Genomic DNA, 16,617 nt, shown 5'->3' on the forward strand with positions numbered 1-16,617 from the left:
CGATCCGATCCCGATGCGCGTTCACGTATCGGAAGCCAGAAAGTCTTGGCTGCCTTGTCTATATAGTGCAGATCTGCACTATATAGTCAAGATAGGATGCAAATCGGATGTGCCTTAAGATCCTATCCACGATCCTATCTGATCAGATCGTGGATAGGATCTTAAGGCACATCTAACATGTGTACACACCATAACTCACCTTAACATTCAAATAATCAATTAAATAAATAATGGGGTTTTAGTTCATGAATTGATCAATGCATTTAAGCAGGGCTATTTTTCAGCAGGCTCCAGCAGGAACTGAGGCCCTTATTCTAGTTCACTCTTTCTGACAAAATATTTCTTAGATGGACAAAACCATGTGCACTGCAGGTGAGGCAGGTTTAAAACCTCACCCAAATCTAATTATCTCTGCACAAGTAACACCTGCCTCACCTGCAGTGCACATGGTTTTGTCCATCTAAGAAATATTTTGTCAGAAAGAGTGAACTAGAATAAGGGCCTCAGTTCCTGCTGGAGCCTGCTGAAAAATAGCCCTGCATTTAAGCGTGCAGCCCATCGCCAAGGGACCCCATTTCACTGCAAGTCCTACACTAACAACTGGTTTTCATGGGAACATGGCAACTGTTTGCACATCATAGCTGAAATGAACATGTGTTATTTTCCTGGGTTAAAGCTCAACTGCCATGTCCTTATTTATTTTAAAGGTGAGACAATCCCAAACACAGCACCTGAATTAGTATTAAAGGGGCAGCTGTCACAGGTTTCAGGTAAATGAGCTTATCTAGGGTGCATGAGAAAGCTATGATCACAGTAACAGAGGTTAATTAAAAATCAACCCAAATATATAGATACAGAAATACCAACACACTCACCATTCCTAAGAATGAGGTGCAAACAGCACCCACTTCCCAGGATGGGGTGCAGTGGCCTGTGACCACACACTCTAGTCAGTAGCGCACGCAGGGGGGGTTTCTGAGTACCCAGAAACCCCCCCAGGAATCTGAGGGAAAAAGTCTGAAAGCTGCGGGTCCCCTCTTTCCAAGGGTACAAGAATTTTAAAAATCGGCCCTGAGGAACCAGAGATATCTTACTTCAAATCAGTGGTCCCCATCCAAGCCTGTTAATTGCTCTTCCCAGTCAGATATTTCAGGTTCTGTCTGACTTAGAGTTTTTCTGAGGGTATATTCCAAAAGCTGGGACTCTCCCCCTTTGAGGGACACTAGAAGCTGGTCTCTACTGTGCCTAGAACCAGAAATATCAGCCTTCAAGCAGCTGGTTACTGCTCCAGCTCCACACACCTGGTATGTCGTTTTATATACTCATTGACAGATTGCTCTGCCTCCTGAACTCTGATCCCCTAGTCCCCAATACCATTTGGTAGGTGAGATTCTCTAGTTTTTAATTCCATTAAAATCTAAGAAATCTATTTCTGGGAACTGGAGATATCTGCAGTCAAGCAAGCTGTCCTCCCACCAGAAAATTATGGATAATAAGCCCACTCCACTATACACCCCTCCTCTGCGTATTAAACACCCTCTACCACCCTGGAAGTTATGTATTGGGACCCCTTCATTCAGCCCAATGCCCCCTTCTCCCACCTCATCTCCCACCATCTGTGCAGTAAAGGGGTAATTAGTGGAAATTACTGAGCCCTACATGCTGATCGGTTGATATAATACCCCCTACCACCTGCAGGACATCAAAGCTTTCCCCACCCCTACTACCCGCGGGACATCAAAGCTTCCGCTCATAGCACCCCCTACCGCTGGAGGATAGGTAAGGGCCCCAATACATTGCTATGCCCAGGGGTCTACTCTGCTGTTATGTATATATATATATATATATATATATATATATTTATTATTATTATTATTATTTATATATATATTTGGTCTATCTATAATACTTTAACTGATCCGGCATATACTGGGTCACCTAAGTGTCCATCTCCGTGCTTTGCTCCGCCCCTCGGGAAACCCCCTTCTAAAAATCCTGGGTTTGCCCCTGCTAGTAAATACAAACACAGGGGGCCCAGCACTCACTACAACAAACTAACTCACCTTAACATTCAAATAATCAGTTAAATAAATAATGGGGTTTTAGTTCATGAATTGATCAATGCATTTAAGCTTGCAGCCCATCGCCAAGGGACCCCATTTCACTGCAAGTCCTACACTAATAACTAGTTTTCATGGGAACCTGGCAACTGTTTGCACATCATAGCTAAAATGAACATGTGTTATTTTCAAGTACCTTATGGCTTTAAAAGGTGAGACCATCCCATACACAGCACCTGAATTAGTATTAAATGGGCAGCTGTCACAGGTTTCAGGTAAATTAGCTTATCTAGGGTGCATGAGAAAGCTATGATCACAGTAACAAAGGTTAATAAAAAATCAACCCAAATATATAGATACAGAAGTACCAACACACTCGCCATTCCTAAGAATGAGGTGCAAACAGCACCCACTTCCCAGGATGGGGTGCAGTGGCCTGTGACCACACACTCTAGTCAGTAGCGCACGCAGGGGGGGTTTCTGAGTACCCAGAAACCCCCCCCAGGAATCTGAGGGACATAGTCTGAAAGCTGCGGGTCCCCTCTTTCCAAGGGTACAAGAATTTAAAAAATCGGCCCTGAGGAACCGGAGATATCTGACTTCAAAGCAGTGGTCCCAATCCAAGCCTGTTAATTGCTCTTCCCAGTCAGATATTTCAGGGTCTCTCTGACTTAGAGTTTTTCTGAGGGTATATTCCAAAAGCTGGGACTCTCCCCCTTTGAGGGACACTAGAAGCTGGTCTCTACTGTGCCTAGAACCAGAAATATCAGCCTTCAAGCAGCTGGTTACTGCTCCAGCTCCACACACCTGGTATGTCGTTTTATATACTCATTGACAGATTGCTCTGCCTCCTGAACTCTGATCCCCTAGTCCCCAATACCATTTAGTAGGTGAGATTCTCTAGTTTTTAATTCCATTAAAATCTAAGAAATCTATTTCTGGGAACTGGAGATATCTGCAGTCAAGCAAGCTGTCCTCCCACCAGCATTGTGGCGGTTAATGATGCCCCTCTGTATGTGCACTGGATGTATCTAAAGCAGCGTGTTTTTATGAATGATGACTAATGACCAGATGGCGTTTTACTGTGTTTTATCAGTTTTTACATGAAACTAATGCTGGATACACATCAGACAATAGTGAATCGTGACCAACAGGATGACCAATGTAGAATACAATTAGGGGAGTGATTCTAATTAACTTGGTAAGCTGCGAAGCTCGAGTCCTTGTGATACCTCCCCAGCGAATCCCTGCCCTCACCCGCCTGCGTGCCGCCGTTTGTACTTGCAACCATGCAAGGGAATGTGTTAAGAAGACCCATACCCTTGCATGTGCCCGCAGCAGGATACATGATTCGATGGTCACCGACCATGAAATGATTTATCCATCCTTCGTAAATATGTCAGTGGAGACTGACTTATATTGCGGACAGTAAGACGAAGACAGGGCGGGGGGCGGACATCACGTGACATCAGCCACCCCCACCCCCCCCCGGAACGACTTTGTCCCGTCCACATTCCCATGGCCCAGCGCCGCTACCTCCCCCATCCCTTCCTCCCCACTGCGAAAGGCCTGGCGACATTGAAATTGCAGAAATGTGCATGCACAAACCCAGACGGGCAGGGGCCGAGATTTGGTTAACCAGAATCAGCCTCTTAGTCGCCTGTGCACACAGAACGATACAGTGTGCAACCATGCATTATATAGTTAACTCAGTGGCTGCTTCCATGAGCATGCTGTCAGCTGCCGGGTCATCACATCTGATGTGCCAAACATGTTGGCTGGATTGAGTGTACATATGTGTATCATTTGTCACTCACAACATATTAGGGGTTATTCTGGTTATTTTGCAAAAGCAAACTCCTTCTTTAATGGACAAAAGCATGTACTCTGCAGGTGGGGCTGATGTAACATGTGCAGAGAGAGTTAGATTTGGGTGGTGTGTTCAAACTGAAATCTAAAATGCAGTGTAAAAATAAAAGCAGACAGTATTTACTCTGCACAGAAACAAAATAATTTACCCAAATGTAACTCTCTCTCTGCACATCTGTTACATCTGCCCCACCTGCTGTGCAGGTTTTGTTCATTAAAGAAGGAGTTTGCTCTTGCAAACCAACCAGAATCACCCCCATGGTCTGATGTGTACCCTGCCTAAGCCATTGTGGTAAACCTTAATGAATGGTGATCTGTGAATGAAACAGAATGTACAGAGAAATATGGCAGTTGCTATTCTGGCGTTTGAGAGAAAATATTATATTACCATATAAAAGCCAGCTTGCGAGCAGGGCCCTCCTACCTCTATGTCGGTTTGTTTCTATCCAGTTTGTTTTATCACTGTTGTTTACAATTGTTAAGCACAATGGAATATGCTGCGCTTTATAAGAAACTGGCAATAAATAAATAATAATAAAGAAAAGAACAATCTCCATTTCACAGCTTGTTATACTGTATAGTATACATTTTTTTAGGGTTTCTCAGAACTCCTTTGCGTTCCTTACTTCTGTTTAATGCTTTTAGACAATAAATAAAATGTTTCATCTCTGCAACTGTTTTTAAGTCACTCATAACAAATATGTTTCTGTTTCCAGGATAATAAAGATCTGGAATTGGACATTATTCCGGCCATCTTGACAGACCCAGAAGTAAAACTGCGAGACGCCAGTCATGAGATCAACGAGGAGAAGAGGAAATCTGCCCGGAAAAAGGAGTAAGGCGTGGATCCTCATCTATTGTGCCTGAAACCAGGACCAATTAATTCTACCTCTGTGCCCCATGTGGTATTCCCTGGGGTGTACCTCCCCCTGAGCCAAACTTCAATGTTTGGGAATCCATTCTTACCAGGATTAACTTTAGTTACAATATGGGTGTGGGTTGGCACTGGCAGATTAAAGAATTTATGATATACAATTCTAAACGTACATATACTGTACCAACGTTCTTACCGCACAAAAGAAGATAGGGGCGGTGTTTGGTTGGTGGTGCTCCCAAAAAAGTTCAGCAAATCAACTGAAAAAGTATTTTGTCACAAGGGTGACATAGGAAGAACCAAAAAGGTTTTTGGGGCACGCTTGTAAATGATGATGAATGAAAAATATTAACATGTAACTTTTAATGAAGAACTAATACTAAAAAAATCAGTACATGTGACAAAACATATAAATTTCAATATAGATGTTGAAAATAGTACATACAAAATTAGTGGTCACGAATGAACCTTTGGTGGCGAAAATCATTGGAGTGAGTACACTCAGTGAGACAACACAAAGGAATCCTTTGATGGATTCAATGGTACAGGCAAATTGGCCGCTCACAAACAATATATTACATTGCGGTGTACATGACGCATGACACTGTCCCCCCTTCGATGAATAAATGCGGATAAATGAAGTGGTCTAACTTATCTAGGCTCTTGAATGGAGGAAAGAAAGTACAGAGTTGAGAAGTAGATTGCTCCCTTCTGCAATCCGGTATATTACAGCTCCGAGTATTCCCTGCCGGTCACCCCTACGAGTACTGGCCCGGCCAATCACTGCTTAGCGTCTGAGTTCGGAATGAGAATCAGGCGTTCCAGTGATGTATGGCAGTAACTGTACCATGGGATGAGAGTGTGACCTGATCGTCAGAAGGCTTATATGTGCTTCTGCTTTTTGCCGAAAAGTAACACGCGTCACTGTGAACAAGCTACAATGCGAAACACGTGTCAGTAGACGCCCCTGACAAGCCCCCCCCCCCTTTTGAATGCAGGACGCGGCAGCAACTTACTAGGAGCGGACCTCGATATCCACCCGTCTCCCCAATGAGACGCCAGGTACTCGCGGCACAGGGTTAAGACTGTCTCACCCCGGCTCTCCCGTGGCACCGGTGAGAGTGTACAGCTACCGTGACTCACAGCTCACAGCCAGCTCAGACACCTCACTGAGCGGGCATCGGTCAGAGGGACACTCTCCCCGGTCGCTGATATTTGCCGCCCTGAGCACCCATTTTAAACGGCCTGACCTACTCTGCAATATTGTAACGCCTGATTCTCATTCCGAACTCAGAAGCTAAGTAGTGATTGGCCGGGCCAGTACTCGTAGGGGTGACCAACGGGGAATACTCGGAGCTGTAATATACCGGATTGCAGAAAATACCTGGTCAAGGGAGCAATCTACTTCTCAACTCTGTACTTTCTTTCCTCCATTCAAGAGCCTAGTTAAGTTAGACCGCTTCATTTATCCGCATTTATTCGTCCAAGGGGGACAGTGTCATGCGTCATGTACACCCCAATGTAATATATTGTTTGTGAGCGGCCAATTTGCCTGTACCATTGAATCCATCAAAGGATTCCTTTGTGTTTTCTCACTGAGTGTACTCACTCCAATGATTTTCGCCAGCAAAGGTTCATTCGTGACCACTAATTTTGTATGTACTATTTTCAACATCTATATTGAAATTTATATGTTTTGTCACACGTACTGATTTTTTAGTATTAGTTCTTCATTAAAAGTTACATTTTAATATTTTTTATTCATCATCATCATTTACAAGCGTGCCCCAAAAACCTTTTTGGTTCTTCCTATGTCACCCTTGTGACAATATACTTTTTCAGGATTAACTTTATGCAGATGTAATTATGCCAAGTGCAAAGGGAGTATTAAAAAAACAGGGCTTGGAAGGTTTTGTAATTTGTATAGCGTCTCAAATGTCCCAATGTGGCAGAACAAAGACTGATCAATTAGAGTTTAGGCTACAAAATGGTGTACCAGTCTGTATTGTGTATGATAGGCGTTTTTGTTCAATTCATTAATTGTGCTTTTTTATTATTTCTGGTAACACTTCTTTAACAATCTTCTGCCTCAGATTTATCATGGCTGAGCTGCTTCAAACCGAGAAGGCCTATGTCCGGGATTTGCACGAGTGTTTGGAGGTAATGCACATCATGAGATGTTTGTACTAGATTTATGTCCTGGGATAGTAATGTGCTTATCAGACATCATCAGCTAAAAGGACACTTTAATCAAAAAATTCTAAAAATAATGCAGGGTTGGCAGCTGCTGTTGGGCCCGACGGATTGGGTGGCCCTGAACACAATTTTACTGTTTTTGTTAATTTTGAATTAGTATAGCCACACGCCAGTGCTATATCCAACAGCTGAACACCTCCCTTCTCAACTCCAGTAAGTAAACTGACAGGGCCCCAATCTCAGTGTGCGGCAGCACTAATTGAAAAAGAAAATAGGCCGTGCCCTGTCTATCTGCCCATGAACCCCCCCCCCCCCAACCTGTTCTGTAGTCAGGTAGTGACTTTCCAACTTGCCCCCCCCCCCCCCCTCTCCCCCTGATCCTCTCTCTTCCTGATACACTCTCTCTCTCCATGACACTATCTTTTACTCTCTTCATGACTCTCTCTTTCTCCCTCTGTCTCTGATACGGTCTCTCTCCCTGACACTGTCTCTCCCTACAGCCCCGTACACAGGGGGCGATATGCTTGCTGAGCAATAGATCCCTTGCTTGCTAGAATCACAATGTGTGTACTGGGCTTACCTTTATCTCTCTCTCTGCCTCTGATGCGGTTTTTCACCCCCTATAACTGTTTCTCTCTCACCCTCTCTCACTGACACTCTTACCCTGACACACTCTCTCTATTTCTTCCTCCCCCAGATGCAGTCTCTCTCCCTGATACTGTCTGACTCTCCTTCTGTCTCTCACTTTTCTCTCTTTGGAACTCTCTCTTGCTCAAATCTTTCTTTCTCCCTCAGTTCCCGGCACTGTTTTGCACCCCTGCTTGGATCCTTCACTCTCATTTTCTTGCTCTATCCTACTTCTTCCTGACTCCCTTATGCCCTCCTATTCTCTCCTCCCTCTCAGCCTTTTTTCTCTTTCTCTTTTGCTCTTTCATTCTTTTTTTCTCTCTCTCTCTGACACCCTCTTTCTCTATCGCTCCGCTTTCTCTCCTGCCTTTAAGGGTCATTATAGTAACAAAGGCAGCGATTTGTAGTCCTGTTTTAAAATTGCACTAAATCGCGTGTGAAAAAAATCGCACATTGGCCCTTATTCTAGTTGATTCGGATGGATTCGTATTTCTGACAGGGACCGAGTGTTCTTAGCCCCGCCTGAGTGCTCCAGACCACTCAGACATTTTTCCTTATGAAAGCAGGGATATGGGCGGGCAGATGACATCCGGCTATGTCAGTAGTTCGCCCCCCACACGTGCGTCACAGCCGCATTACCATACGTACGCCCAGCGTTTTCATGGGAACGCCCATGAAACGCGGGGCATATGGTAATGAGCCCAAACAGCCCTTCATTCCCCTCTCCACCCCCTGCTCGGATGGTTCCGTACTATCATTTTCTGCACAGAACTCACGCCTCTGCACATGCGCAAATACCAAACATTGGCCGCCCGACCGCACGCGGAGCCATCTGACTCAATCAGAATAAGGGCCATTATTTGAGGAACTCGCAAATGTAATAGGGTACAATTTTTTTTAGTCGGAATTCACATGTGACTTAGGGGGTTATTCTAGTTCACTCTTTCTGACAAAATTCTTCTTAGATGGACAAAGCCATGTGCACTGCAGGTGGGGCAGATGTAACATGTGCAGAGAGAATTAGATTTGGGTGGGGTTTTACTTCAAAGTGAGATCTATATTGCAGTGTAAAAATAAAGTAGCCAGTATTTACCCTGCACAGAAACAAAATAACTCACCCAAATCTAATTCTCTCTGCACATTTTACATCTGCCCCCCTGCAGTGCACATGGTTTTGTCCATCTAAGAAGGATTTTGTCAGAAAGAGTGAACTAAAATAAGGCCCTTAGTGCGAGTTTTAGTAAGGAAAAAGTGTGATTTTTAGTCATGAAAATGTGTGATTTTTTATTTATGTGCGGGTTTAGTAATGATAATGTGAGATTTTTTTTGGGGGGACATGGAAGTGTGCTGAATTTTTTTTTTTTTAAAGACGGCTTGGGGTCTCCCCTCCCTGAGCATAACCAGCCCCAGGGTCAAAGAATCAGTCCTAGGTTTAGAAATTCAGTGGACAAAAAACATAGGGGATCCCCAGAAATTCTAAAACCAGCGCCAGGCTCAAGGGCTGTCCTGGTTCCCAAAATTTGGGGGACAAAATAAGTAAGGGTCCTCTGTATTTTAGGAACCAGCACCGGCCCACTTGTGTGTGTTTTATTTCACTATTTGTCATGTTGTGGAACTACAAGACCCAGGGGGCCCTTTTGGTTCCACATGTGCCTGCAAACGGTGCAGGCTTGCTGGGATTTTTAGTTCCACAATAGTTTCATCTATTATTAACCATTTATTTATTTATCATTTTATTTATCAGCCCAGTGCCCACCACTGACTTGCTGGGACATGTAGCTGCACAATAGTTTAATCCATTATTAACCATTTATTTATCATTTTATTTATCAGCCCAGTGCCCACCACTGACTTGCTGGGACATGTAGCTGCACAATAGTTTTGTCTATTATTAACCTTTTATCAGCCCGGTGCCCACCACCCCAGGGGCATCGGGGACAGCCCTGGGCTTTAGCCCAGGCAGGGTTAGTCCTGGAGGGGGGACCTTCATTGGTGGGGTCCCGACTCCCCCAGGGTCCCTGCCCAGGCGGGTATCATGCTTTGGTCTGGGGACCTTACATTTTAAGTGTCCCCGAGCTGTGGCATTACCCTGCTGGCTTTTTGGGCCTGGTGCTGGTTCGCAAAATACGGGGGACCCCTAATCATTTTGGTCCCAGTATTTTGGGAACCAGGACTGGCCCTTGGGCCTGGTGCTGGTTTTAGAAAACCTGGGGATTCCCTATGTTATTTGTCCCCTAAATTTCTAAAACCGGGACCGGGTATTTGAGTCCGTGGCTGGTTATGTTGGGGGTGAGGCCCAGGTTCTTTAAAATTCGCCAGCCTGAACTTGGACTATTTTTTGCAGCGATTTTTGGTAACATTTACCAGATATCGCACCCTATCACATTTGCGAGTTGTATACTTTGTAATGGGAAAACATCTGGACGTGAATTGAAGTGTGAGAAAAAATAATAGGAGGCAATATGCATCCTATTAAATGTGCGATTTTTGAAAACCATGCAAATTCGCAATAGTCTAAAATTCGCACTCTATTACATTTTGCCCGATGATTTTTTCAGTATCTGTGGGAAATTATAGCAGACACTGCATGTCACAACAAGAGAAAAAAACACTATTATTATCATCTAAAAAAGAAAGAGCAATTAATAAAACACAACTCATTAACGAGAGGAGAGATTTGATACTGATTTATATCAACAAATATGAATCCACCAAGTAAAATTCCTGATTTGTTGGATGTGGCCTGGACAGGCTTGGAGTAGGGACACCAGTCTTAGGAGTATATTTACTAAAAAGCGACCAAAGATAATGTTGGTCCTAAAATTGACCAACATGTTTTTTTGACCAATGCTGATGTTGGAAATATACAAATATCCACTGCAAATATACATAAAAATTTGATCATAAGTCAAAACCACTATTTGCTGATTTTCTTTTGGACAAAACATAGCACATGCAATGAGCTGCTGTGGTTTTTCTGGTTTGCGTACATCTCCAATAATATGGTGCCTGCTAAAGTTTCCATGCATCTCTGATGCTAGAGTGCCTGTGCAGTGTCCTTAGAGCTGTTTGCTTCATTGACAGGCACTATGGGACATATTCAATGATTTTCAGAAAAAAGGGGATTTCACTATACAATCCTGGCCATTTTCACCAGGAAAAAGATGTGGATTCTTGGAACCACATCTTTTCGGATGTTTCCAAAAATCTGGAAAAAAAAGAAAAAACACTGAATAGATGGAATGTACATCCCATCGATTCTTTGTGGCAACGGATGCTTTTTTGCCGTTTTTCTGCAGATACGGAACATGCATAGCCCCTTATAGCAATTGTGCAAGCTGAGGATGTGTGAAATTATACCAAAAACCCAGAAGTCCTGAAAAATACAGGGAGATGCCCAATAGAGCCATCACAAATGCACATGAGCAGCTTAGACATTTGCAGCACAAGTGTCCTTTAATAATCACCTTAAATAAACGAACAGCAAGCAGCATAACAGGCTGAACAGAGATGCCCAACCATGCCCCTGACCGGCCTATGAGCCCAATTCAGACCCCATCACACGGCTGCATTTTTGAATGAAGCCATTATTGAATGACCGCGCATGTGCACACCATAACATACACATGCGCTGTCATTCAATAATGGAATGCCAGTTGTCTGTGCGAAGGCAGGTGGCTGCTTTCAGTGTGATTAACAGCATCGCTAACAGACTTTGGCGGATGTGTAGTGTGAAGCATGTACATGCACAATTTACCAATAATTGCTCAGTTGCAAAAACATTGGCATAGTATATGTCACTGCTTCTCAGGCATCTTAATAACTTTGGTGGTATGCCCGTAATTCTCCCAGACTGAGCTGCGCTGCATTAGTGGTCCCCTTCGCCAATTAACCCCCCCCCCCCCCCCCCGCTACTCTGGGAAGTTTGGGGCCGCTCAGGGGTGCTCGGGGGTTCATGTGTTCCGAACACATGAATGCCTGAGCTCCCGCCCCCTGCACCGGCATCCCTGAACTTTCCTTAATGGACAAAAACAGCTGTACCCAGAAGTAGCAGCCCCTAGGTAGTAGTAGGTTTGTCCTGCCTCAGGAAAACCCACCATTTAAGTGGTTAATAAAGGTTAAGGCAATAGAACCTGTTTTAGAACTGGAAACAGCTATTAAGTATTAGTCTATTGTTTAATTTTTGATCAGTTTTTAATGGGGTATCAATTTTTTAAATTAACACATTACAACCATGCTGCATTGTTGCGACATCTCAGAGACATTTTGGTTACATAATGCTTGAATCTACACTGATCCAGTATTGGAGGGAAATTTTCTGCAAGATTTAGAATTTAACTTCTTTTCTCCTTAGGCTCGACTAAGAGATACCAAGGAAAATATGGGATAATCTCCTACTTTGGTCTTGCAAATTATGGCATATTCTGAGACACAGAAAGGGTTCAGTTCTCACACATCTCTAGTCCTCACACTGATACATAACCCAGACTTCCAAAACGGTAACACAGGGAATCCCTTCCGGCTATGGTCTGCTAGGAGCCGTAACTCCTCAGGTTGCTTAGTTGATGCATAGTTTGCTTTGCCAGAGACTTGGAAATCCCCACTGTTTGTATGTTTGGTAGTTGGAGGGTTATTCGAGTGATAACCAGGGTTGAGTACAGTTCTCAGGCAGCAGCGCGCCACTTCAGGTCATATCCTAAACCTTGTTTTCAGTTGCTTAGTTGATGCATTCACCCAAAAAACTCTTACATTCCAGCAGGGAATTGATAAAGTTGAATTCTTGGCTGCATACCCTTTTTCTTTTTTACCAAGCACAACAGTATCTGAGTAAAGTTATCAGAAATCTCTCAGATCAGGATTGGTACAATACATTTGATATGTTTTTATCATTCACTCCACCTGATCATAAGGCGATATCTGGATTTTACAATGTGTTACAGGACCCGATTGAATCTGATAACATCAGGACGGGCCTACCTCAATAGTTACAACAATTTTTGAAATTTAAAGGTGAATATCCTTTGGAAAAATCAACATAAATCCTATTGCATGATACCTGCTAGCTCTTATATAGAGCTATTTTTGAATGTTTATCACAGAACATATATTATCCCCCATAGGGCTAACTTGATGGGCTCATCCTCCTCACATCATTGTCCTAGGTGCCTAGAGGATAATACTGACATTTTTTACTGTTTGTGGACATGCCCTAAAGTTAGGTCATTTTGGCTTAAAGTCCGTAGCTATGCCTTAGACAATCTTGTTAACTATGGGCCTTATTCTGGTTGAATCGGTCCGCTACGCATGTGGACGGAACGCAGTTTTTATGCGTACCGTTCGCAATGCGCATGTGCGACGACAGCACACCACTCACGGATGGACCTCACCGATCAAAAAGTCCTGTCCGATCACAGACAGACAAAGTGGGCGTAATGTGGGCATTTTTAGGGGAGAGGCCAGAAAACTGGGCGAAACTGGGCGTATCCCTGGGCGTACTTGGGCCTGAGTTTGGGACACCTCTGATGGAGTTTAATATGCCGGGTGGATAACCAGACCTTCTGGCCAACTCTAAAGTGACATGGTCTCTTATGCTTGTCAAAGTATCCTTTGGCCCGAAATGAAGCCTTTTTGAGTGCAGAATGAAACTTTTTCCAAGAGGTTCTTAAGCGTTTGACAAAGGAAGAGGAAACATCCTCCATGGGTGCATCGAACGAAGAACACTTGGGATGAAAGCCAAAATTGCAGAAAAAAGGAGACTTTCCAGAGGCAGAATGACATGAGTTATTATAGGACAATTCAGCCAAGGGCAACAACTCCGCCCAGTTATACTGGCATTTAGAAATGAAGCATCGCAGATATTGCTCCAGAATCTGATTGAACCTTTCGGTCTGACCGTATTACTGTGGGTGATATCCAGATAAAAGACTAATATGGACTCCCAGACTGGCGCAATCTCCAAAATCTCGCCACAAATTGTGATCCCCTGTCACACTATATCCAGATGGAGACCATGAAGCCTGAAGATATGTTGGAATGGAATGCGCCATTTTGCTAAAGCGATCCACAGTGACCCAAATGGTATTTTATTGTGAGGAAACAGGCAATTCTACGACAAAATCCATGGAAATATGGGACCAAGGCTTAACAGGTATGGCCAGCGGAAGTAATTGACCTATTGGTGACTTCCTGGTACACTTGTTTCGGGCACAAATGTCACACGATGCTACAAACTGAAATGTATCACATATCATGGTGGGCCACCAGACGGCCCTGGACAATGCCTCTTAAGTCTTGGTGAGGCCCGGATGACCAGCTACTTTGCTGGAATGGAATTCTTTCAGGACCAACTTCCGCACCCCTTCTGGGATAAAAAGATGACCCTGAGGAGTCTCCTTTGGAGCAGACGATTGGGCGGCAAGAACTTCAGCGGATAGATCCTGGGTCAGACCTGCCAGGATGACTGAAGAAGGAACTATGGGTACATTCTGGACCTGAACATTCTGTACTGGTTGGAAACTGCGGGAGAGTGCATCTGATTTAACATTCTTAGGTCTGGGCCTGAAGGTAATGACAAAGTTAAACCTGGTGAAGAATGCCCAGCGGTCCTGTCTGGATTAAGTCGTTTAGCAGACTCCATGTAAGCCAGGTTCTTGAGATCCGTCACAACAGTGCCTACATGTCTTGCTCCTTCCAACCAATGACACCACTCTTTGAATGCCAACTTAATTGCCTACAGTTCACGATTACCAACATCGTAGTTCCTTTCTGCGGAGGAAAACTTACAGGAAAGATAGGCAAAGGGGTGCATCTTATTACCAGATGTGGCTCTTTGTGAGAGGACTGCTCCGGCTCCAATGTCTGAGGCATCCATCTCCACAAAGAAAGGGATTTCTGGATTTGGATGGTGTATTACTGGTGCAGAACAAAAAGCTTTCTTGAGTTTGTCAAACGCTGCAATGGCCTGTGGAGGCCAGCACTGAGGATCTGCTCCTTTTCCGGTCAGTTCTACCCAAGGGGCTACAATGTCAGAAAAAGAACGAATGAAACTTCTGTAATAATTTGAGAAACCAAGAAACCATTGAAGAGCCTTCAAAGAGGTTGGATGGGCCCAGGAGAGAACGGCCTGGACCTTGTTAGGCTCCATGGAGAAACCCTTTGGGGAAATGATATATCCAAAGAATGAGATTTGGTCAACTTAAAATTCACATTTCTCCAACTTGAGATTATTCTCGTAAAGTTTTTGAAGGACCATTCTGACATGGTGTCGGTGCTCTGGGGGGTTCTTGGAAAAGATAGTCCAGGTAAACTAGTGCAAACTGACCAAGGAAAGGATGGAGGACTTCGTTGATTAAAACTTGGAAGACAGCTGGAGCGTTAGCCAAACCAAAGGGCATCACCAAGAACTTGTAATACCCTGTGTGTGTATTAAACACAGTCTTCCACTCGTCTCCATCTCAAATTCTGATCAGTTTGTAGGCTCCCCTTAAATCAATTTTCGAAAAGACTATAGCTTCACGGACTTGATCAAACAAAACTGAGATGAGTGGTAATGGATAGGATTTTTTTATGGTGAACTTGTTCAGGGCCCTATAGTCTATACAAGGGCGCAGGGTACCATCCTTCTTCTGCACGAAAAAGAAACCTGCCTCTACGGGAGACTTGGATGGGCGAATTAAGCCTTTATCAAGGTTATTGGATGTATTGATCCATAGCTTGTGTCTCAGGGACAGAGAGAACATACAAGCGTCCCTTGGGAAGAGGAGCCTTCGGAACCAGATCAATGGCGCAATCGAAAGGCTGATGCGGCGGCAAGGTATCTGCATCCTTTTTGGAAAAGACATCTGCGAAGTCCCAGTATGGACGGGGTAAAGAAGACCGCCAATGTAGTGCCGAGAGCAAGAGAAAGACACTTATTGCCACAATTCAGCCCCCACTGGACGATCTCTCCTGTTCCCCAGTCAATTTGAGGATTGTGTTGCCTCATCCAAGGTAGACCCAAGACCATCGGGGCCATGGGACAATGAAACAAGAAGAAATAAATTTGTTTGGAATGGAGAGCCCCAATGGACAACTGAAGAAGGGGCATCTGTAAGGAAACACAACTATTGGTAAGAGGCCATCTATCCAAACCACAGACAGAGATAGGTGCCTCTAATGGTGTAAGTGTTAACCCCAGGGAGTTGACGAACTCCAGATCCATAAAGTTTCCGGCGGCCCCAGTGTCCAGGAAAGAAGTAACCTCAACCATTCTTTCTGCGAAGGAGAGTCTCGCCAGGATCAAAATCGAATTTAAGGGAGAAAAGCTGGATAGGCCTAAGTGAATCTCCCTAGCTTCACTTAGACCCTGTATTTTACTGGTCTTAGAGGACATGCCAGGACACGGTGACCGGCACCCTTGCAATACAGACATAGGCCCTTAGACCTCCTACGATTCTTCTCAGAGATCGAGAGGCGGGTGGTCCCGATCTGCATTGGCTCCTCCTCGGTCTCAGGAGAGGAAGGAGAGACCCCAGGAGAGAGAGACCCCAAAATCTTTTTCTCTCTGGCATTCCCGGAACCGCCTGTCGATGCGGATGGCAAGCTTTATGATCTCATCAAGAGAGGATGGGGCAGGATGCTGGACCAGACTATCCTTGATATGCTCAGATAGCCCAATGCGAAACTGGCTGGGTCATTCCACCCTGAGTCTATGGCCCATCTCCTGATTTCGGTGCAATAAACCTCAGCCGGACCTCGCCCTTGCCTGAGCGTGCGGAGATTAGCTTCAGCTGAAGCTGCACTGTTGGGATCATCATACAGCAACCCCATAGCAGAAAAGAAAAAATTAACAGAAAAAAGGGCCTCCACATCAGTGGGAAGTCCAAATGCCCAGGTTTGTGGGTCCCCTTGAAGGAGAGAGACAATGATGCCCACACGCTGAGCCTCTGATCCTGAGGAAGCAGGTCGGAGTTTAAAGTATAACTTACAGGCCTCCCTGAAATTAAAGAAGTG

At 44.4% G+C, this 16,617-nt stretch overlaps 1 protein-coding gene across 9 annotated transcripts in view; it reads left to right on the forward strand.

Annotated features, from left to right (window-relative positions):
• Positions 1-16,617, forward strand: part of KALRN (kalirin RhoGEF kinase) — an 856,470-nt gene that overhangs the window by 498,935 nt on the left and 340,918 nt on the right. For all 9 annotated transcript variants that reach the window (XR_014450786.1, XM_083153542.1, XM_083153544.1 and 6 more), the window contains 2 exons: positions 4,646-4,764; positions 6,897-6,963. Coding sequence is in view for 8 of the 9 variants with exons in the window: in XM_083153542.1 (XP_083009668.1) it covers positions 4,646-4,764; positions 6,897-6,963 (186 nt within the window). In the remaining variant the exon portion in view is untranslated. The remainder of the gene's footprint in view (positions 1-4,645; positions 4,765-6,896; positions 6,964-16,617) is intronic.

Source organism: Crinia signifera, chromosome 7 (assembly GCF_055691185.1).
Source record: "Crinia signifera chromosome 7, ASM5569118v1, whole genome shotgun sequence".
NCBI classification, from domain to species: Eukaryota; Metazoa; Chordata; class Amphibia; order Anura; family Myobatrachidae; genus Crinia; species Crinia signifera.